The sequence below is a fragment of the Malaclemys terrapin genome, chromosome 5 (genome assembly GCF_027887155.1).
Source record: "Malaclemys terrapin pileata isolate rMalTer1 chromosome 5, rMalTer1.hap1, whole genome shotgun sequence".
Lineage (NCBI taxonomy): Eukaryota > Metazoa > Chordata > Testudines > Emydidae > Malaclemys > Malaclemys terrapin.
The window spans coordinates 87541663-87565951 of NC_071509.1; the positions used below are offsets into that span (position 1 = coordinate 87541663).

The window sequence follows — 24289 nt, forward strand, 5'->3', positions numbered from 1 at the left end:
GTCTGTCTGATTTTTAGGTAAAACAGTAAAGCAGATTTAATATTAAAATTAAAACAGGTTTAAGTAGAATATTTCAAAAATACCCCATGTTAACAATTTTTGCAGAGTTAAATTTTGTGAAATGATCCATTAGGCTTCTAAAGATTATAAAACTCTCTGGGAACTCATTCCAGAGCATGCAACTTTGAAGGGGGAAAGTTTTTTAATACTTCATGTAAAACAGTTAATAAAAATAAATTATGGTTGTCTTAAAATATACACAAATTCACATCAGGGAAAAAAACCCAGAAGAAACTGGAAACACTAAACTGTTTCTTTTTACCCACATAGTGGTTTTTCTCATCTTCATATATAACTAGGCTTATGATATATATCATCATTTGGAGGACAGGGTCATAATTCAAAATGATCTGGACAAATTGGAGAAATGGTCTGAGTTAAACAGGATGAAGTTTAACAAAGACAAATGCAAAGTGCTCCACTTAGGAAGGAAAAATCAATTTCACACATACAGAATGGGAAAAGACTGTCTAGGAAGGAGTACGGCAGAAAGGGATCTAGGGGTTATAGTGGACCACAAGCTAAATATGAGTCAACAGTGTGATGCTGTTGCAAAAAAAGCAAACATGATTCTGGGATGCATTAACAGGTGTGTTGTGAGCAAGACACGAGAAGTCATTCTTCCGCTCTACTCTGCTCTGGTTAGGCCTCAGCTGGAGTATTGTGTCCAGTTCTGGGCGCCGCATTTTAAAAAAGATGTGGAGAAACTGGAAAGGGTCCAAAGAAGAGCAACAAGAATGATTAAAGGTCTTGAGAACATGACCTATGAAGGAAGGCTGAAAGAATTGGGTTTGTTTAGTTTGGAAAAGAGAAGACTGAGAGGGGACATGATAGCAGTTTTCAGGTATATAAAAGGGTGTCATAAGGAGGAGGGAGAGAACTTGTTCACCTTAGCCTCTAAGGATAGAACCAGAAACAATGGGTTTAAACTGCAGCAAGGGAGGTCTAGATTGGACATTAGGAAAAAGTTCCTAACTGTCAGGGTGGTTAAACACTGGAACAAATTGCCTAGGGAGGTTGTGGAATCTCCGTCTCTGGAGATATTTAAGAGTAGGTTAGATAAATGTCTATTAGGGATGGTCTAGGCAGTATTTGGTCCTGCCATGCGGGCAGGGGACTGGACTCGATGACCTCTCGAGGTCCCTTCCAGTCCTAGAATCTATGAATCTATGAATCTATGAATCTCTGATCCACTTTGTTTTACAATAGAAAACACAGCTTTAATTATAACATTGCATCTAAATAGGGTCTTTCATTTTAAGATCCTTGTGTTTAAAGAGTGCCTTTCATCCAAAGGGGATCCCAAAGCACTTTATAAAGTTTATGTATTGTATAATGTATTTTATATAAGTAGTATAACAGCTAAATAAATTTCAAAAAAGTGATTTCAAAGAGTGTAATTATATGTCTGTATGTATTTATAACAGTCACTTTTCTCATCACTGTCATGCAGCCATCTCTAGGGGAAATCATGACAACTGTTAAATAGTGTGCAGCAAAGTTTCAGAACAATTTAGGACACAAAGTGAAATAATACTGTGTCCTATTGAAATTACATGTTGAATAGTAAGAGGCAGGATATAGTTACCTACAGGAAACTAGAATTTGACCATATTGCTGGGACAGAAACCTCTGTCCCGGTAAAAAGTCCCATGGCACTTTTCACATGTAGTAGCCAAGACCTGTGTTTTACATCTGATCTGAAAGAGAGCACCACCAGAAGCACAGTGGTCCCTAACACTGTGTTAGGACAATTAGTGTCACATATGGGGGGGATTAAACCTGCCAGCTGCTGAATAAATATTAGTCATTAACAGCTAGTACTGAGTAAGACTGTTACACAATGTTGGTAATTTTCAAAGTGGAAACAACCAGTAGGTGAAAGGTGATGCTTGCTTGTAATTAGGTCACACAACCTGATTTTTTTAATATCAAATGCAGTCAAATTAGTGCATTTGAAAGCTAGCCTACAAATAATTGTATATTATTTTGGAGTGTGCACAAAGTTGTAACCATATCTGAAAAATGTAGCCTCTAGGTAGATAAAAGGATATGATTCTTTCAGTGGATCCTGCAGCGTTTACAGGCTGCTGTGTACCGGATCAAGTGGTTTATGAATAGTGATGAACACAAAGATAGATGGAAGTAAATGATCCTTTTGGTTAGAAAATCCTAGGAATCCTCACTAAAATTCAGCCTTGCCTTGAATGCCTTAGGACATGCATCATACATCCAGCTAAGGGGAATTCATATGATGCTAAGAATGTGTGTGCCGCATGTCATTTGCTTCATTAATTATACTCACTCTCAAAAGAAGTGTACCCAAGCTTGCAGGCAGAGCTTAATTGATTTGTATGCAGAGGGCTGTGGCTTTTGAAATGTAAGCACACAAATGGTAACTCCAGGTAAGAGTCTCCAGAGCAGTATTGTCCGCAATTCAGCCTTTCAGTGGTTTCCCAATTATGGGGCTGGGGGCTGGAGGAGGGACTAAGAAGACAGCTAGGCTAGAGCACGTATCACCTCAAGGATCAGGACAGAGGACTATTACCCTGAAAAAGGGAAGATAGTGTTCCCAGAGCACAGGTCATTCCACTGCTTCCTTATTTTTGTTTTTTTAAGAAAGGATACACCTCCTACAGCTCAAGACACCATCTTGACATTGGGAAGTTCTTATTAAAAAGCTTTCTTGTGGGAGCTGCGGAGAAGTATTTTCTCTTTATACGCTTCCACCCAGACATGCAGTCTCTTTGCTGTGCCTAAGCAGTCTCTCCTAGATCTAGGACTTCTTTTGTTTTCAGTAACAAGTTTCCCCTCTGGAAATGTTCTCTTATGTTATTGAATCAAAGATCCAGGTTTCAGGGCAAATCATTTAAGCACAAGAACAGCGTTCAGATCAGGTAGAGGAAATGTCAGCTCCTCCTAACGGCAAGTTTGAGAAGCGCAGTCAGGAAAGAAAATTGAAATTCAAAGCCAAGCTCCTCATAAGAGTTATTCAGAGCTCAGTTCCCAGTGAGGGGAACATGTGGTGCATTTCTGGCTAAACCTCTGTGCTTTGAGTGACTTGAACAAACTACAACACACTGTGTATTTATAGACCCTAATAGAATAGCCTAAATGGTGCAGGACATGGCTGAGGGACCACCTTTTTCCTTTGATACCTCCATGCACCCTTCCAGTGGAAGTATTCGAGCTAACAGCCGCCAGGTTTAAAAGAGAAGAAGCTGGTGGCAGAGCATTGTACATGAGAGGTTTGCTTCTGGAGCGCACTCCTTTGGTATGACAGAGCGCCTGTTTGTTGGCTTTCAGTGTGTGCTGCAAGGTTCATCTGTTTTCTTGGTGAGATGAAGTGAGGGATATCGGATACTGCAGTGAGGGACAGGCTATTATATAAAATGGATTGATTGAATGGATGATCTATGTTTTGACAACATATACTTGAACAGATAAGCAAGTGAAAATATGTAGATTCATATTATGATAAATGAGAGATTTGCATTGCTATTTGGTGGGAAATAGACACACACATACCCATAAATGCGCATCTTTGAGGTAGATATCCAGCATCTTGATCTTTCTTACCTGCTTTAATAAATATATGACATTATTGGCAAAGAAATGGGATTTTGTTAGTGACTGTTCCTCACCAGATGTGAATGAAAAACTCTCCTTTGTGGTAATATAAATGACTTGTGCATATTGAGCAGGCAGTAAAGCCTTTTTCATCTCTGTGTTTCAAATTGCTGAGAGCACATTGCTGTTACAGAAAGGTGCTGTCTGTTACACCGATGTTTGAAATTTGCTGGGCCTGTATTTGGATAGGCTACTAGATGGGTGGGCTAATTAGTCACGAAAACACTTAGCAGAGAGGAAAGAAGCAGTTTTTATGGTTGTAAGATTAGTGAAATAAATAGCAGTCAGTCTGTTGTTTGAGTCTAATCCATGTTTGCTAAAATACATTTGGAGTTAGACTTGAGAAATGGCTTATTTGTCCGCTGTAAAATAGTTTGGAAACTTTAGACACGATGAGGATATTTGTTCACTAATAAAATGATCCTGACCTACAACTTGAGAAAAGACCTAATTAATCTAAATAAAATCATATTTTGGGGAGGAGGGTGTTTGCTTTAATATGCCATAGTCTCTAATTCATGCTTTTTATGCCAGTTGTTTTAATGTCTGATATAAGGAAACTAAGTTTTCTTCCTTTTCTCTTACCCAAAATCATTAGCAACACTTGTCGGCTTGTTTTGAAACAAATGTTTATCAATTTATGCAGAATTTAGCTGAATAATATATCTTAAATTAACCAGGAATACAAAAGGCAACACAAGATGGCATTAGGCCAGCGCACTGATTAGGCTACTACAAACCTACTTAGCTGCTTCATGAAAATTTTATTCAGTTGTTCCTAAACCAAATGTTTTCATTTCATGTTTTCACCTAGAAAGCCTGGCATAGCAGCATAATTTGAAGTGAAATATATTGCACTTCATGCACAATTACATGACTTAAAAGTAGGTGTTTCTATATTTTCATTCCATTCAAAAATAGACTACTTTCAAGCTCTTTGAATCCAGAGCTCTTATGTAGCTTCTTAAACCTCGTTTAGCATCTCGCAGGAAATAGAGAATGTTTACCCACCTACCTAGTACAGTAGCTCAGGGACTTCTAAGGTTAACATTATGAAAAGATAGTGTGAGACATCTTCTGGAATTTACTCAGATGCAGAAAGCAACAAAGGTTTGGCTTTGCATTGGGATTTCAATAAATTTAGTTTGTGTGCCTGCTGTAGAAATTTTGTTATCCTCCACCCACCCTCCCAGGGGGATAGACTGGTAGTGTACCAGCTGGTGTGTTCGGTTTGTAAAATATAAGATAATCACTCTCATAATGTTACAGTCCCAGTATCTACGGAAATGTGTTTAGGAAAATTGGAAAGAAATACAAGAGATAAAATGGTCAAATCTATTTTTAAACAGTGGCTAGCTACTCCAATTTATTAGAGCTTGTAGATCCGTTAATAACACATTTGCTTTTCATTACTTTATGTATTTTCACACACATTAAGGTTCTACTTTAGAAAATATTTTATTTTAAAGACTGAATTTGTTGGATTTTCTGGGAAAAGAAATTTGTATTTACTTCCTCCGTGTAATAGATTGCATATAAACCATGATGCATTTGTGTACTACTCTTTATATTTTCATTGTCTTAAAACTACACTGATCTTTCCCCCTCAAAATGAACACTATTATTGTTAGATTCACAGGCCTATTCCACAGTTACTAGAGTATTGGTTGTAATACTGTCAAAGAAGTTTTGTTTGTTTTGTGAGGAAAGTTCTTAGTGCTTAAAGGGTTAATCATATTTTCCCTTTCCAAAATTCCCCTTTGTTTTCTTTCTGTCTTGTGTTTGCTAAAGAAGATACAGTCAAATGGCAAACCTGTGTTTTTGTTCCTTTTCAGAAATCCCTGACAAGCCCATGACACAGGCTACTGCTGTAGCTGTACATTTCTATTCATTATTGATGACTTGGGGCCTGGCAGGCAGCAAAGAGCACAAGCAATATGGATTACCATACTGAGAGGTTGTTGTTTTTTAGAGGGGTAAGGGGGAAGGTTTCCAAATCTGTGAATTGCCCAGTTATGAAAGGAAATAATAACTCCTCATAGGAGATTCTGGAAAACAAACAAGTGAGTTTTGACATACATTTTGTTAAGCAGTTTAGAGCACTTAGTGGAGCAGAAGAAGAATATGGGGGTGAGCTCAAAAAGGACTGAGCACTCACAAACTAATTAGCATTGGATTAGCTTTCTAGCAAACTTTGGGCATGATCCTGAAAGGTGCTGAGTGCTTTCAACTCCAATCGGTTTTGAGGGCGCTCATCACCTTGCAGTGAGTAGGGTTACCATATTTAAAAAATAAAAAAAGAGGACACTCCACGGGCCCTGGCCCCGCCCCAACTCCGCCCCTTCCCCAAAGTCCCCACCCTAACTCCCCCTCCTCCCTCCCAGCCACGCGAAAAGGGCTGCCCGAGCGCTACCGGCTTCACGGTTTGCCGGGCAGCCTCCAGACCCTGCTCCCCCAGCCGGCGCTTCCCCAGCGCAGCTGGAGCCCGGGAGGGGAAGCGCCCAGCCGGGGGCGCAGGGTCTGGAGGCTGCCCTGCAAACCGTGAAGCCGGTAGCACTCAGGCTTCAGGCAGCCCCTATGCCTCCGGACCCTGCGCCCCCGGCCGGGCACTTCCCCTCCCGGGCTCCGGCTGCTGTGCTCCTCCCCCAACTCTTCGGCTCTGTTTAAGAGCCGAGCTGCCCGAGCGCTACCGGCTTCGGGCAGCCCCCTTGCCTCCGGACCCTGCGTCGCCGGAGCAGAGCAGCTGGAGCCCGGGAAGGGAAGTGCCCGGCCGGCAGCTCGGGGTCCGGAGGCAAGGGGGCTGCCTGAAGCCGGTAGCACTGGCTCGGGCAGCTTGGCTCTTAAACAGAGCCGAAGTCTGAGTCAGGGGAGGAGCAGAGCAGCTGGAGCCGGGGAGAAGTGCCTGGCCAGCGGCTGGGGTCCGGAGGCATGGGGGCTGCCCGAAGCCGGTAGCGCTGGCTCGGGCAGCTTGGCTCTTAAACAGAGCCGAAGTCTGAGTCAGGGGAGGAGCAGAGCAGCCGCGGGAGAGGAAGTGCCCGTCCGGTATTTTTCCCGGACATGTTCTGCTTTTTGGCAATTCCCCCCCGTACGGGGGTTTGATTGCCGAAAAGCCGGACATGTCCGGGAAAAACCGGATGTATGGTAACCCTAGCAGTGAGCCCCTCCTTAATTATGTTCTAGTTTGAGCCATTCATTGGTGCTATTCTGGTTTCAGAGCGTTTTTCCTGAGAAAACTGACACAAACTGTCTAGCCTGCTTTTGTAACCATACAATTATAAATTCCATTATTCTCTGTTTCTGTGATTTATCCAATGGCATGTATACATGTGAATGTGAGAGTAATTATGTCTGTGCTCTAATGCTTTATCTTAGATGATATTTCTGGATAATAAATAATCGAGTGACATTTGCAATGCTAAAATAGTGTCCTGTCTCAGTGACTAGTGAATGAAGGTTTTCAGTTCTAATAACATGATACCTTTCCATCCATAATCTGGATAAAGCTTATTTTCTGCCACACATACAGGGTTGTGAAGTGTTTCATTCTTAGCATAATTAAGATTTTTGACTTTAGGAAAACAGGATTTTTTTTTGTGTCTAAATATAATACATCTTGATAATAGGATGAGCAGAATGAAATGTGCTTTGGTTAATATATTGATGACCTTTTCTGACTGGATTAGTACTGGAACTGTTTTTCATTCATAAAGAGCAGGTTTCACAAAGAAATAAACAGATTCAGTTTTGGGATTATGCTTATTTCTTCCTTTGTAGTTGAATGATTTTTTCACAAACCTTTTCTCTGAGATGTGTGTGTAAGAAGGGTGGTTGTTTTGAGGTTTTTTGTTTTTTATTTTACACACATGCACACACTAATTATCACACCAGTGAAAGTTAAATGACTGTACAACTTTAATTTGCTAAAATCTTTTTCATTGGTACCCTGTTGATAACCTTCATTTTAGTTAAGCACAGCTAATAAGCAAAGGTTTCATATGTGTGAATTATAATTCAAATTATTATGGCGATTGAATTACAGTGATGATTAGATTAAGAACGCTGTTTACTGTCATTTGGGAGGGAAAGATGAGAGAGCATTCTGGAAGAGGGTTAAATTTCATTTAGCAGAAAAGGACTGCCAACACTTTTTTTTTTCCCAGAGTATCTTTTTCATTCCTGTGTTGCTTTTGTTGCCTCTTGGATGTGACTTAATGTTGTTTTATATAAATTTCAAAATATGGAATCAACAATCAAGCTAATTTAACAGCACAAAACTTCTCTTAGGAGGAACTGGTTGATCTAGAAGGTCCCACAGCACCACCTAGTGTATCATCGTTTCATGTTCACATAATTATTTTGTCATTAAGGTGCTAAGAATCGCGTTTTGGCTTTAATATATTGCTAATATTAATTAAAAATAGGGTTTATCGGGTAATACAGGACATTTCCAAGTAAAGCAGAATTTTAGATAGTTCATAATTTTCTTCTGCATTAAGAGGACTTTTTTTAAAAAGTGGAGTAAAAGCTTTTCTTCTAAATATATAAAAATGTAACTATTCATCTCAGTTTTCTACACTGTAAAGCAATGGTGAAAACAGATCTAAAGCGTTCTAGGTAATACTGTACGTGTAGTTTATGGCAATATCGTTTGAAATGTATTTTGTTTATTGTTTTGTTGTTATATATTATTTAAATACTTGTACACAATACACAGAAACAGACAGCACTTGTATTTACGGTCAAAGACCCCTAATCCTAAAAGCTGCTTTGCATGGGTGGACCCCTGCACCTGTGCAGTGCCCCACTGGAATAACTGAGAGGTTTCTTTCTTTCTCATCCATAATGAATATCTATGTACTGTACTTCAGAGATTAGTGGTACATAAATACAGTTTCTAAACTAGCCAAATATAATTATAATAAACTCATTCCATATGGGCACTGCACAAGAAAATGTGTTTGAATAAGACCAGGGTTAGTTGAGAGCTGGCACTGAGGACTGACTGGGTACAGGGGGGAACAGGGAAAAATTTCACAAAGAAGGAAGCAGGAGGAGGAAACAAAAGTGGTATTGAGGCAGAGCAGGATGAAGGGTGTGATAGGAGACAATCAGAGATGTAGGCCAGGCAGAGTTGTATAGTGCATTGAAGGTGAAGACAAGAGATTTAAAGTTTAATGTGGTGTTCAAGGGAGAACCAGTGAAGGGATGTGTGCAGGTTTGTATATACAGTGTGGCCCCAGTCCTGGTCCAGCTGTGTTTGTGAGGGATGCTCTAATTTATGCTGGCTGCCAGTGGAACCAAGGGGCCACTATGGCAACAGGAGATAGCCAAAGTGCAGGGAAAACGTAACTAGGCCCCCTTTCCAGTGGCAACATCCCATAGACTGGCTGTAGGAATTGTTATGCTGGCTGTACTCTTCTGGAAGATCCACCTATATTGGATATGCTGACTTTAAGCAGCTTTGCACTAGCAGAACTGTGTAAAATGGCTCCATCACAGCATAGGATTGGTGCCTCTATCAATCACTCTCTCGATACTCATGCTGTCTGAAGCATAACATTTTGTCCTCTTTTTTTAAACTGGAATTCTCGAACTCAATGTTATGCTTCAATCTGGTAATATTAGATCTTGAATTTCAGACCTACATGGGTTTATTATAATAATCTAAGTATGAAATTCAATCTTGAATATTAACTAATGATGTCCATTTCATGCTTAGAAACTGGCCCTTCTTACTCAGATTTGGGGCATTTCATTTTGTGTGTGTTTCATTCTGACTGTGGGAGAACACTAATGAAATAAAAACTTCAGAAATATACATAAATTGATACTCCATCTTTATTTTTAAACTTCAGGCTTCTTACTGGTGTGTGTTTTAAACTATTACTGTACGAGTAAGAAAAAGGATTTTGAGAGTGTAGACGATGCCCTCTGCTGGGAAACTGGGCACATTATGTTTTAAATTTCTGAGATACTTTGTTTATATTCTCACATTGGCAGGTGTACCATAAAAAACCATTCTCTTCAAATTCATTTTAGGAAAACTGTATCTCTTTTCGGGCTTTAGTGGTGGAAACCAAACCCTTGATCAATGTACCAGTGTAAACATGGACTACTGACAGTATTTTTTTCATTCTCATATTACGCTTTCAAGTGCATCTTGTTAATGCTGGCAGCAGTTCTGGGCCAAATATTTACTTCTCTCACAGAACCCTCGTGGCTGCAATTGGGCTTCATGTGTGTAATTGGTGGGAGAAATAATTCATAGTGTCTTTAAAACTAGTTACCGTCATTAAATGATAGAAGCACTATCAGTGTCTGCCATCTAATGCTGGTAGTGCTTTTAGCATCCAATGTGAATAGTAATGTTAATGATCCTCTACCCTCCCCAGAGGAGAGCGCAATGTGCTGTCCCGGAGGATGAAAATTGTGCAACATCTGATTGGGATTGCTTGCCCAGGGCATAATCCCACAGCCTGAAATTAAACCTGGCAGATTATGTCCCCTCTAATAAAGTGATGGCTGTCTCAGGATTGCACCTTTAATTTTACAGTTCAGTCATTAAAATCCAAACATCGGTCTCTTTGGAAAGTTGCCGTTACCTTTGTCATACTAGCTATTTATAATTGATTTAGGAAAATGTATAGTTACATTATATGTAGATTTGTTTTTAATTTGTTGTCCTGATAATGTGTAGTATGTGTTTATCGCTGTAGTCTTTGCAGAAAACTACATACATATTAATTTTTGAAAAGAGCATAAAATTCAATTCACACATGTATTCACATTCTGACATATTAATTATGGAAGAGTTGGATCAACTTAGTACCCTAAAAGTTGTCAGTTCATAAAGCTTTTATTTTTCCCTTTGTTCATAATAATCTTTTGGAATAAAACAATATGATATGCAAATAAGTTAAATGTTTTACCCTTAACTCCAAAAACAAAACTGATTGTTTATAAAATCAACAAACACATTCCTTTTAAATAACTGATGAAAAAATGTGTGGAAGGGGAATGTTAAAAGCTTTTAGTATGTAACTCGGGAAAATATTGAAAATAATCAACTTGGAAAACAAAGAAGGAAAATAAAGGTGATTATGCATCAAATGCAGAGATGTACAGGGAGAAAAAAGCCTGGGCTCTTTGAAGTTACAAAGGGGGAGCAATGACTGATGCAATGGAGACATCAGAAAGAGCTATTCTGATTTTAATCTGTGAAATAATACAGCAGAAAAAATTAGCATGTCGATTGAAAGCGGGAAACATTTAAATGTTAATGTAGAAGTTGGTGACCTGGTTCAGTATACCAAAATCCCGTCCCTGTTTTTATATTTAAATTATGGTTTGGAACAATGGACAGCATATTTGTATCTATGCTGCACAAATTTTAAACAGTGTTAAAGAGTTGTACAAGAAGGGTAGTCTCAAACATACTTCTGACACTACCATTCCACATATAAATGCATTAAACTGTTTTTACTAATGATTTTACTAACATGTTTGAAACCATTTTCAAAAATGGTTTAACTCTCAAAAATTAGAAAATGTCAGATTTAGAGTTGCCTACACAATCTTAACTCATTCCCCTTGTGCCTTTGCATTGTGATACAATCATTAATTACACAGTCATGTACAATTTTTTCCATGGGACCTCTGCCTTTTTCAGGACGGACATACAAGAGGGCAGAATTAAAGTCTCATAAGCAACCATGATCTGGCATTACTTAATTTTCAAGAGCTTGACTGCAACCTAAATAAGCGTCTTATTACATAGTTTTTTGTATGTAATATATACTTTACTAATTACTCCACTCAAAATTCTCCTCTTCAGTTTTCCTCTGTCCCCCAAGCCCTCTTAGGAACTTAGCAAGGACAACAAAACATAACTAATTTGGAGTTTGCAACCCCAAGCATTTTGTAGACATGAGTTAATAAATAAGTAAATTAGAGTAATCAAAATTTTTTACCCCTGATTTCAGTGGCAAGTTAGGACTCTTCTGAAAATCCCACATTGTCTCTGTCGCACCTGAGTCAAACAATGTTGTTGAAACCCTGGCACACTGCCTAGTGGAGATTAATACATGGATGAGGGTTAGCTGGCTGAAGCTTGATCCAGATAAGACTCATGTGATGCAGATAAATTAGAGGAAGAACCAGAAGATATGGTGGGGTTGACATCTCCACATTTAACTGAAGGTGTGTGCCCACCATTTGTAACTCATGATTGCAATCTGGGATCTGTGTTGGATGATCATATAACTGCAGTGTCTAGGAACAGTTTTTACTATTTGCTTCTAGCTAAGAGATTGTGCACTAATTTCTTTTGGGTGCAGACCTTGCTACAGTTCCATGCCTTTGTCACTTAAAGACTGGCTTATGCCATGCAGTCCGACAGGGTTGTGCTTAAAGCCAATTCGGAAATTTAAGCAGATGCAGTTCATGGCAGCATATCTAGTACAGTATGTGGTGCTTTACAGTGGCAATGCATGTCGCTGGTGCTTCATGTTCTGCACTAGCTGCATATTGGTTTCCATATGGAATTTAAGGGGTGATCACACCATCTTTTTTCCCTATCCCATAGCATTGCAGTGTGATCAGTGGAGGAGCTCAAGTTGAATCCCCCTTGTTTTAAGATAGGAGCAGGCGGTAGATTGTTCTCCATGAAGAAGTTCCAGCCCTGGCCTGACGACCTTCAGGACACCCAGTGAGGTGTATTTATTTGCTCTGGCTTCTGTGGAGGGTGGGGTTTGATAGGGGTTAGATCTGTGTGCGAGGGAGGAATTCAGTGTTTCATGTGTGTGAGGGGGCTCTTTTGTTTTTGAAGATAAGGCTGCTGTGCTATTTTTAATTTTTGTGGAAGGTGATAGTGTGTGTCATGAATGCTTAGAGCCTTGGATATTGTCCTTTTTTAAAACTGTAGAAAACCAAATAAATAAATACAAGGGACAGTTCTCTTTGTTTTCTTTTGGTGGCAAGGTGTAATAAATTGCCTTAAACAGTGCCAGATTGCATCTAGTGTGTTTCTATCCATATTCTGTGGACTGAGGAATTCATTGCTGTCTTTCCCACACTGCCTTGACAAACAAATGTATTCCTTTACCCAGACCTGGAAGTACATTATAGAAGGGTTTAATGGCTATTAGCCAGGATGGGTAAGGAATGGTGTCCCTAGCCTCTATTTGTCAGAGGGTGGAGATGGATGGCAGGAGAGAGATCAATTGATCATTACCTGTTATTGTTCACTCCCTCTGGGGCACCTGGCATTGGCCACTGTCGGTAGACGGGATACTGGGCTGGATGGACCTTTGGTCTGACCCAGTATGGCCATTCTTATGTTCTTAAGGGTGAGGATGGAGTAATTCAGTTTCCAAGCTCTTTCAGTCATTGGTCTCTTCTGAGATTGCCAACAAAGTTGGCTCTCATACAGACCTGTTTTCATTAACCTGCTCCATACTAATAGAAATATTGACCATTGAGGATTGAATAAAATGATGCTGTGGTCAGAGACAAGGCATTTACATTTTTAATCCTATTATACCTCATCCCAGCAAAGCACTTAAGCAGGTGCTTAACTTTAAGCATGAGTAGACCCATTGAAGTTAGTGGGGCTACACCCATACTTAAGTGCTTTCCGGGATCAGAGCTTTGATTATCAATAATTTTTTGTTCTTTCCAGTGCTGTTTCTGAAGACAAATTAAAGACTATGTACAAAGAAAAGTTTGTTGATTGATAGTCCCCACGTACTGGTGTCACTGACTGCCTGTAATGATGGCGAAAAAGGACATGGCAAATTTGTGGGCTAAGATTTCTAAAGAAAGTCTGCCTGACTCATTGCCTCACTACAATAACGCACTACACCTCTTCCATCAGGTGCCTCTCTACAGCCTGGCCTGCCTTATATATCCATTAACATCACCTGTTTCCTAATGATTAGCCATCATGGCTGTAAAATCCTTTATGCTACTTCCTCTTGCTATCCAGTTTTGCAGCTGATTACATGTAGTGAGGGTGCATGTTCTGTCAGAGAAAAAAACCTCTTCCAGTAACCAAGATGGGGTAATGCTATACTGGAGGAAGCATATACAGAAAACCAATGTGATCTCTTTTTGAACATTTTCTTTGCAATGGAAATATGGTAAAATGCATCTCTCTGTACCTGTTCTCTGTTTTAAAAAAATTAAAATATAACTAGCTATCTTAACTGTGACATATTTTGTGATCCTTACTGTAAAGAGAAGTGCATTTACAAGTTTATAATGTGACTGATTCTATGCAGAATCATACTTTGTATCAGTGGTTCAGGTCAGGCTGTGATTCCCTCCCCCCATCCTTCCCACTAAAATCATTGAAATATATTCAGTCAGTCTTTCACATCAGAGGTGTAAATGGATTTCTTGAAAGTTTTTCTGCAGATCGCAAACGGCAGTCACTTTACAACTTAGATTCCATTATGGGCTGCACAGAGAGAGCTTAACATTCCACCCTAACTTTGAGGATGCTAAAACTGTGTAATGACCTTGCATCCACAAGGGCAGATGCTCAGCTTTTGCTGGAAGTGCTAATCTACAACCTGTTTATCTCCATACACTATGTGCTTGACAGCACTTGCTCAGAAAGTGAGGTAGGGAAAAGAGTAGTCAAATTTAGTTTTTTCTTCCTGGTGGTGTTTGTGTGCAATGGACTAGAAATGAGATATTTCCCTTTTTAGTTTCCTTTGTGGCATTCAGTAACTGTTGCTGCAGCAATGTAAGATTATAGTTCACATCTTGTACTTGGAGTACTTCTATCTCTGATTCAGCCTATTAGCATTTCAGTAGAGTAACATATAAATTGGACAGTACTGAATAGCTATCATTTTCCTATTGTTCTTTGAATTGCTTATTCTAGAATAAACCAATGTTTTGGTGTTATCGCCTAAACCTAAACCTTTGTCTATAATCTTTACTAGTTGCTTTTAGATTGGTACACATTAATTTCACATTCTATGATATCTATGGATTCAGAAATATCATACTGTTGGGTTATGAATACTTTTAAGGAGAGCTGCTTAATGAAAAGATATATGGCTTGAAAAGTGTCCATAGTTTTAATTTAAATCTTTGCATGTGCTGGAACTGATGCTATTTATCTAAGTAAAATGTTAACATCAAATAACTATTTTCTTCTTAAATTTGGGCCAGACATCCCCTAAGATAATTGTGGGTGGCTCCTCTGAACTTCCTTGGGTACTGATTGTGTAAAACTGAGGGCAGAATTTGACCCTATAAATATTGATTGTGTAGAGACCACATGTACCTCATTTCTGAGTTTATTAAGGTCACCAGAGCTAGTCATAAACCTTATCCTAAGAATTGCTAGAATTACGTTTAGGAACCATTTTTTTAACAAACCAGTCAGTCAAGAATCTGACATGTCCAGGGATATTTCAACTCCACGTCCACCTTTACATTATTATAAAAGAGGTAATTTTTCTTTATATTGTGCCTGTTTAGAATTAGCAGCAGCAGCAATAGTATTGTGGTAGCACCTAAAGGAACTAATCACTCTCTATTACACAAGGTGTTGTGCAAACCCATAGGAAGACACTAGGGTTACCATATTTCAACAATCAAAAAAGAGGACACGGGGTGCCGCCCTAGCCCTGCCCCAACCCCGCCCCCCTCAAAACCTCCCTACCCCCTACCTGTCCCCTGACTGCCCCCTCCTGAGATCCCCCCACCCTAACTGCCCCCAGGACCCCACCCCCTATCTAAGTCTCCCTGCTCCCCGTCCCCTGACTGCCCCAACCACTCTCTACACCCCCTTCTCCTGTCAGCCTCCCAGAACCCCCGACCAATCTAACCCCCCCCGTTCCCTGTCCCTTGCCTGCCCCAACCGCTCTCTACACCCCCTTCTCCTGACAGCCCCCCCAGAACCCCCGACCAATCTAACCCCCTGTTCCCTGTCCCTTGTCTGCCCCCCCACCAGGCCAAGGGAGAGCTGCAGGCTCCAGGTGGAGCCAAATACTGTTCCGCGCTGCTCTGCGGGGGAGGGGGAGGGACTCTGGCTGCTAGAGGCCCCAGTGGCTGCGAGCGGCTTTCAATCAGGCCCAGCTGTCCAATCAGTCGCGCCGCACTCTGCATGAGAGGGAGGGGGAAATCCCGGACATTTCTACTTTATTAGAAATCCCCCCCGGACGGCCATTTAAAGCTGAAAAAGCTGGACATGTCCGGGGAAACCCGGACGGATGGTAACCCTAGAAGACCCAGGCCCTGTCCTGAAGAACATAGTTGAGTAAGTGAAAAGGAAGGGACCACCCCTACCCAGACTCACCAGAAGGACAGTCGTTTAACCTCTCCTTACATTCTTCCTAAATGAGACTTGTCTTGGCAAAAGGGAATCCCCACGTGGTATAAAGCCAGCAGAGCTGGCTCTGTAATACCCATTTCTGGACCCAAACACAGGGGGCTTCTCTGGGGTGGGAGGTGATGTGCCCAAAGCTGATTCGTGGTCCTGAACCAGCACCTCCACACATGGCGAGGAGTTAGTCAAATTCGCAGGCTGTTACAGGAGTGGGGATGTGGCCTCACCACCTCCCTGCTGTCTTTGGGATGATGTACAACCCCAGGCACATGCACAGAGCAGTCACTGCACTGCTCCATCACAAACCTTCTGTCTGTCTCACACAGGCTGCCCAGGATGAGGGATGTCATGGACACCCCTCACCATGCAGTCATACAAGCCACCTTTCTGCTCCCCAAATTTTATTGCTGGCCGGGCCCTAATTCAGCACCTTAGAGTAGCCTTGTTACACCAGTGGACTGTTCCACCGGAGGAATTATTAGAGTGCAAGTGTTTTGGGTACATCACCTCCACCTCTGACAATCCGCCTGTGCTTGGGTCCAGAAGTGGGCGTCATAGAGCTGGCTATGCTAGCTTTATACCATCTGGAGATTCCTTTATGCCAGGGAAGTTTCAGGTACTTGGCAGTGCAAAGAAGGGGAAGGGGGGAACTAGCCCATATACTCAACAGTGTCTAATACAGGGGTTCTCAAACTGTGGGTCAGGACCCCTCGGGGGTCACAAGGTTATTACATGCAGGGCCAGCTCCAGGCACCAGCCGAACAAGCTGGTGCTTGGGGCAGCAGATTGAACGAGGCGGCGTTCCGCCCAATCCTAGAGTGGCACGGCCGCTTTTTTTGTTTGTTTGTTCTGCTCCAGCCGCCATGTAGGGGGCGCGGCATGGAGGACAGGAGCACCCTGCAGCAAGCCCGGCAGGGCAGTCCTTGTCCTTCCCTCCCTGCCGACCGGAGTGGAGCCCTGCCGGCAGGCGGCACGGTGGGAGGGGCCGCGTGGCAGCGCCCCGCTGTAGCCCTGGTCGCCCCCCTTCTCTCTCTCTCCCGCTCCCTCCACCTCCCCCCGGTAGCTGGTCCCCCTGCACCCGTGCTCCGGCCGCACCGCAGGTTGTTTTTTTTTTTTTTGCTTTGCCGTTCTGGCTGCCCCGTTTTATTTTTATTTTATTTTTTTTTGCTTGGGGCGGCCAAAAAGCCAGAGCCAGCCATGATTACATGGGGGGTCGCGAGCTGTCAGCCTCCACCCCAAACCCTGCTTTGCCTCCAGCATTTATAATGGTGTTAAATATATAAAAAAATATTTCTAATTTATATGGGGGGATCACTCTCAGAGGCTTGCTATGTGAAAGGAGTCACCAGTACAAAAGTTTGAGAACCACTGGTCTAATAAAACTCTACGAGTGTGTTATGTGACACATTATACTGGAATGACCACATTACACTCCCTCTATAAAGTTGTTCTTGATAGGCCATCATTTCAGGTGTTGTAACAACTACTTTGCAGAATATCTGCTCAGCTCTTATTACATCCCACACTCCTTGCCTGCTGCTTCCTGCACCACAAATTTTGCCATCCTTGAACACCCGTTTGTCTGCTTCTCCCACAAACATTGCTGCATTTTCTTTCACGCTGCTCCTCACACAGGGAATGCCATCCCTGAAGTAATCCTTAAAGCCATCCTTCCAGGAGCCACCTCTGCTTGGACACTCAAAACAAGTCAGCTGACAAATGATGGCTAGATTGAGAAGCCATCAAAGACAAGATATATCATTTATTTATTCCAAGAAATACTTTAAAATAATGTGTAACTTTCAAGTTGATGCCGCTAGCCTGTTACCTTCTGTTCTTATTCCTCTTTTCCTTGTCCTTTGTCCCCTCCTGTTGTTTCTCACTTATAGATTCATAGATTCATAGATTATAGGACTGGAAGGGACCTCGAGAGGTCATCGAGTCCAGTCCCCTGCCCGCATGGCAGGACCAAATACTGTCTAGACCATCCCTGATAGACATTTATCTAACCTACTCTTAAATATCTCCAGAGACGGAGATTCCACAACCTCCCTAGGCAATTTGTTCCAGTGTTTAACCACCCTGACAGTTAGGAACTTTTTCCTAATGTCCAACCTAGACCTCCCTTGCTGCAGTTTAAACCCATTGTTTCTGGTTCTATCCTTAGAGGCTAAGGTGAACAAGTTCTCTCCCTCCTCCTTATGACACCCTATTAGATACCTGAAAACTGCTATCATGTCCCCTCTCAGTCTTCTCTTTTCCAAACTAAACAAACCCAGTTCTTTCAGCCTTCCTTCATAGGTCATGTTCTCAAGACCTTTAATCATTCTTGTTGCTCTTCTTTGGACCCTTTCCAATTTCTCCACATCTTTTTTAAAATGCGGCGCCCAGAACTGGACACAATACTCCAGCTGAGGCCTAACCAGAGCAGAGTAGAGCGGAAGAAGGACTTCTCGTGTCTTGCTCACAACACACCTGTTAATGCATCCCAGAATCATGTTTGCTTTTTTTGCAACAGCATCACACTGTTGACTCATATTTAGCTTGTGGTCCACTATAACCCCTAGATCCCTTTCTGCCGTAGAAAATGCTTGTTGCATCTTGTTTTAAACAAGGCACTTCAGAGCAAGAACTGTGTCTTCCTGTTCGTTCATAAGTGTCTAGTTCAATAGTTTCTCCTGCTCGGGGCCTGTTGACACTGCTGTAATACAAATGCATCATATAAAGAGGGCGTTTTATATTGGATTTTAACAGCTTTGAAGAGCCACTGTAAAGCTGAATTATGACAAAAAAAATTATCACTGCTTTTAACTTGTATTTTTCACTTGGTTGAAACCAAAAATAGGTGGAAAAACTATCATTCTAGATTTGTATAAGTGGGTTGGCATCTTGCCCTTGGAAAATATATAGAGTTTGTGAGTGGGTCTCATTAAGAAAATCTGATAAATATTGGGAAGAAAAATAATCTTTGTTTACAAAAGAAGTTCTAAGTGGGACTTGTGAATGAATATGCATTAAATGACAAACTGCTTTTATTAAATCATGAGAAAATATTGAAGTATGACAGAGGGGTGAGGGAGAAGTATCACTTGCAGCTATGAAAGTGAAGCATGTCATGTTAACTCCCAACCCAAACAATTCATTTTAAGATTTGCTTTCATGAAACTTAAAATCTTGTATTTTGTCCAATCATGAGCCTTAAACCTGTTCCCTGTCAGTGAAGAAAACAAATCTTTTGCCTGTCTCTGCCTGGGGGATGTGGAGAGCTGAGGTGGTCCTGTGTGACTAAATTAGATGAAAGACTTGCCTTCCTCCACTGAGACATGGAGTCTAATCAAGTGAAATGAGTTTTGAGATCTCAGCTCATTTCCTAGGGGATATTAGTTTACATTACAAAATCAGGACACCTAATTCATCACAGCTGATGGAGCTTTTGCTCAAGAGAGGACCATGAATTAGGCAGTGTGGGACTGAACCACCTGTCTCCCCGACAGGAGGGGCAGCTTAACCAAGTGAGAGTACAACATATTGGTGGGGAAATCTTCACAGGATACTGGTCTGAACTTCTATACTGTATTGTGTATATTTTGAGAAAGGAAGTCTTCAGTCTAAAAAGGAGAAAGCTAGATCTAAGGAATATCATTTAAACTTCTCGCTACAGTGAGTAGAAATTATTCCTATACAGATGTTAAAGAATCTATACAGTAAGGAATGAAGTTAAATGTTTCCTTTCTTTATCACTTAGCCTCGCCTTAATTTAACAAAATTTCTGTATTTCCATGCATCAGGTTTTAAGATTCTACTTTCCTGGCTAATAAAACATTATCTTTTATTTCTTCCAGGGTATCGTTATAACTCCACTGCTACTGCTGCTTTTTGTGAGTATTTTGATATTAAGACTCTAATCCCTTTTTTAAAAGTAACTTACCACTTATTAAAAAATATACTTTAAACCGGAAGTTTCATTGATTTTACATTGTTTTGATACTCAAAAAGGACTGTGGTCAGTATTTGGGACAAACTTCTTCCTAACTGGTAATAAATAAAAATGTGTCACAGCAAACACAGTGCCCACTACTTCCTTTTATAAGGGGGTGTGAGCCTTCTCATCTGACAGTATCACAAAAGCATATGCTATCAGACATGCTGAGCCAAACACACATGTCTGCAATGACAAAATGCTTACCCCAGTAGGAGAGCTATCTTATAGCATGTGCTGGGGTAGCATGGGATCATAATGAGCCAAAATGGGCCTGAAGCCTGTTGACTGTTTGGCCAGATAAATGCAGCCTTACATTTGGGCAACTAAAACCTATGGGTATTTTTGTGTTAGAGGTGTGTGAGAGATTGGAAAGGGGAAGATAAATTACTGAAGCTATTGGGCGCCACTAACAAGATTCTTATTGACTCTTGTTTGTTCAAGTCTTACTCAGTAGTTGGTCATCAGTCAGGGCCTTGGTTACTTACAGTTCATGGAAGCAGACAGAGATCTGGTTCCAAGTGATGATTATTAGTCATTACACAGTGAGTGACCCTGTAACAGGCTGGCAATGTTTCCCTGAAATACCTAATATCAGTTACCAGGTGTTGATCCTGCTGGCAACAGGATACATGGGTTTCACTGAATCACTGAGGTATGTTGCTTTCTGGGGAGAGGAGATATAGGGCATGGGCTGAGCAGTCCTGAGGAACGGCCAAGTCTGTCACAAAGGTTCAAGTTGAACTTTGTTGTCTTGCTGTTAATTTCTGTATTATGACAATCAAACCCCTGGAAGGGGTTGTAAATATGGATTCATGGTGTGTGAACTGTGTTTTAGTGTAGGTTATGAAAGACACCTGTTCACAGAAAGAGCTGATCTGATTTCTTGATAAGGAAGAAGGAAGGAACTGCTTCCGGATGGTCTGCTACTGCTCTCCTCATTCTCTGCCCCTCCTGCTCTCCCTGATAGATGGAGATTCTTCCAGAGGGGTGGACTTACAAGACCAAAATCCCATTTTAAAAAGACAAAACTTTTGGTTTTATTACCTTGAACATGAGCATGTTTTTCACTTTCTAAGTGATGTCTTGAACCCTTGTACTCTGACTGAAATAGGATATTTTGGAAACAGAGCCTGGGGGAAGGTGCATTTTTTTGTAAAACCTGAAATTTATTTAATTTTTCAATGGTACAACTTTTGAAACAAGATAAAGGCTTGGTTTATGTCAGTGACATCTCTTTATGGGCAAATAAAAGATTAGGTAACAAAATACTCCAGCCAGCAGGGCCGGCGTTAGGCCAATTCCACCAATTCCCCCGAATCGGGCCCCGCGCCTAAGAGGGCCCCACGCCCAGTGGCAGGGTTGCCGGGGTGGGGGCAAGTGGCCGAGAATCCCTTTCCTGGCTAGAGGCTCCTTTTTAATTTTTACTCAACCGGCAGCGCTCCGGGTCTTCGGCGACACTTCAGCGGCGGGTCCTTCACTCGCTCTGGGTCTTCAGCAGCACTTCGGCAGCAGGTCCTTCAGTGCCACCAAAGACCTGGAGCGAGTGAAGGACAAACCACCAAAGACTACGAGTGCCGCCCAGTGAAGTACAAGTCCCAGATGTTTTTTTACGTGTTTTTTCTTTTTTCAGTCATCCTTGCCGGGGCCCCGTCAAAACTGTTCGAATCGGGCCCCGCACTTCCTAAAGCCGGCTCTGCCAACCAGCTAGTGGTCAGCTGTAACATTTTTCATCTTGTAGCAAGTGGTAAAAGTCTCTAATGTTCAAGAAGAAATAAGAGCCATAGAGTATGCATATGTGCTTCCAATCAGTGCTGAAGATACTAGTGTAATACAGTGCCACTTAACTGTGTATTATTTACCGTACTATTTGTAGCACTCTGAGCTGTTTGCTCTCCTGAAGAAAAAGAACACTAATTCACTTCTTAACAAAGCTCTAAACAAAATGTGTGGCTGCACTAAAATCTGCAAAAGCTGCAGATGCTTTAATGATCACAGTGTCCAAAACACAAGCCATGATTCTGTGGGATTTATTGATGTGTAAAAGTCTCGTGTGGGACAAGGGATGATTTGTCCTTCGATACTTTATTCATATTGGATGGGATTTTCAAAAACTCAGCACCAAGGTAAAACTCTCATTGGCTTCAATGGGAGCAGAGTTAAGCCAACACTGGTTGTCTTTATGTTGACTTCAATGGGCACTGAATGGTTTTCAAAACCACTTCAATGGGCTTTGGATTAGGCCTATGATGCCCACTAGTGTTAATAAAGCAATGGCCATGCTTCAACGGAGTAATAATACTATCATTAGAATACTATATTATAGTAATAATATTTATAAGACTACCATAAGCTCTTTAAGTCAAGGCCTGTATGTCTAAACAGTGCCTAACGCTTTCTGAGTGCTACCAGAATACACGTAAATTATTATTTATTAACTTGTTCTTTTGTTTTCTTTAGATAGCTTGGCCCTAGATGGTCATGGTTTAAATCCGCCCCCCACCCCATGTGCCCCATGTTAATTTCTGACAGTATATAATGTTTTGAACTGCTTCCTTTGTTTGTAAATGTCTGTTAATCTAATCATGAGTCATTTTAACATTGTTAAAGACACGTTGAAGAACACAAATGGAAGAAGAGTGAAAGCTTGTTATAAATTATACATTTCCTGCAAATAATTTATTTTCCTAAATGAATGGTGTTAAATATAAAATTGTCAGTCACATTTCTGAAGAGACTACTTCTGCTACCAAACTTGTTATAAGCTTATTTAGCAAAATGGTTAGAGATTTGAAGACTGATTTTATGAAACCTCATATATTGTACCCTCAGTTAGCAGACTTTATTTTGGTAGGTACCCTTTGTTAGATTTTAAAGGATAGCAACCCTCATAAGCATCACTGATTACCACTGTAATAGGAAGCTATAGAACTTTGGCTTCCAGCTGCATTAAACACCGGTATTGTTGTCCTCATTATAACTATTATTTTTAACACTTATGATGTTGGATTCCCAGAGATGATGTTATAAATGGGAAGTGTACCATAAACAATACATAATTAGTATTCACATTTGCATTCATATATGTGATGAGCAGAAAAGGGTTGAAACATAAAGCATTCTAAGATCCATTGGTTGCAAGTTAACATGGGAATATGCCATTCTCCTTTCTTTGCAACATTTTGCAAGGTTTTATTAAAGGGATATGGGACCCTATACTAGAGCACACATGACAAGTTCCTATTCTCCTTGTGTCAGGTTAGATATTTAAGTGAAACCAGTAGTGGAAGTACAAAGTAATCAATATTTTTAAACTGAAGAGTCAAGTTTTTAAGCTGTTTTTAAAAAAAACAATTCAGCAAAAAAGTAAGCTAGGAATTTTCATAGACAAGAAGAAATCTCCTTTTGGGGGAATTTCTCTACTAATGATGAATAATTGTCGCAATGTAGAGTTTAGAGAGTTCGTAGTTTAATTCCCCAGGCTTTGTCCCATCATGTGGGTATGAAGCAGTACCTTATGTTTACAATTATCTTATTACTTTCTTCTCTGTTTTCAACTAATGTATGTACTTTTCCCAGTAGCAGTAATGATACTACATTTATAATAATCACCATTCATCTAAATGGATTGCATAGTGCCTTACAAACTTTGCTGTCTGGTTATAGAAGCTGTATCCTTTGCTGTGAATATTGAAATAACTGCCACCTCCTCTCAGTGAAACAGAGCACATGTTAATAGCACACAATAATGATGAACAACAGTTTATGTTAGGAAATGATGAACAATATGTAGTGAAGCAACAGAGAGAATTTAGGTAAGCAGAATGTAATTACTTGAATCCCAAATCTGGCACCCCTACTCAAGTTGATTAGCATTGTATTTCTTGAATAGGTTTTTTTTGACTTGCAGAGTACAATTCTACTTAACATGAGTAAGGGTGCAGGAATCAAGCCCTCAACTTACAATTTGGCTGGAATACTAAGGCTAACACCTATACTCTTGTGAATGTTTATTATTTGAATTCTAAAAAATATGCTGCCATTGCCAAAGCATCTGGGCGCATTTACATTAATAAAAGACAGTTAAACAAATTGTAACATCATGCTGTGAAGGTAATAGTGCTGTGATCTCTTTAATAACCTCAAGTTGTCAGCACCATTGTTGTTATGTCTCATCTGAAAGACAGAAGCACAGCGCCCTGGAACAATTTTAACTACATCATCACTCCTGTGTCTCCTTAAAATATAACATCGTTAATACAGTGTGTGTGTAC

General features: G+C 40.8%; 1 protein-coding gene across 4 annotated transcripts in view; it reads left to right on the forward strand.

Moving 5' to 3' along the window:
• Positions 1–24289, forward strand: part of SLC10A7 (solute carrier family 10 member 7) — a 188921-nt gene that overhangs the window by 111940 nt on the left and 52692 nt on the right. For all 4 annotated transcript variants that reach the window (XM_054030507.1, XM_054030508.1, XM_054030509.1 and 1 more), the window contains exon 6: positions 19879–19914. In XM_054030507.1, the coding sequence (XP_053886482.1) occupies positions 19879–19914 (36 nt within the window). The remainder of the gene's footprint in view (positions 1–19878; positions 19915–24289) is intronic.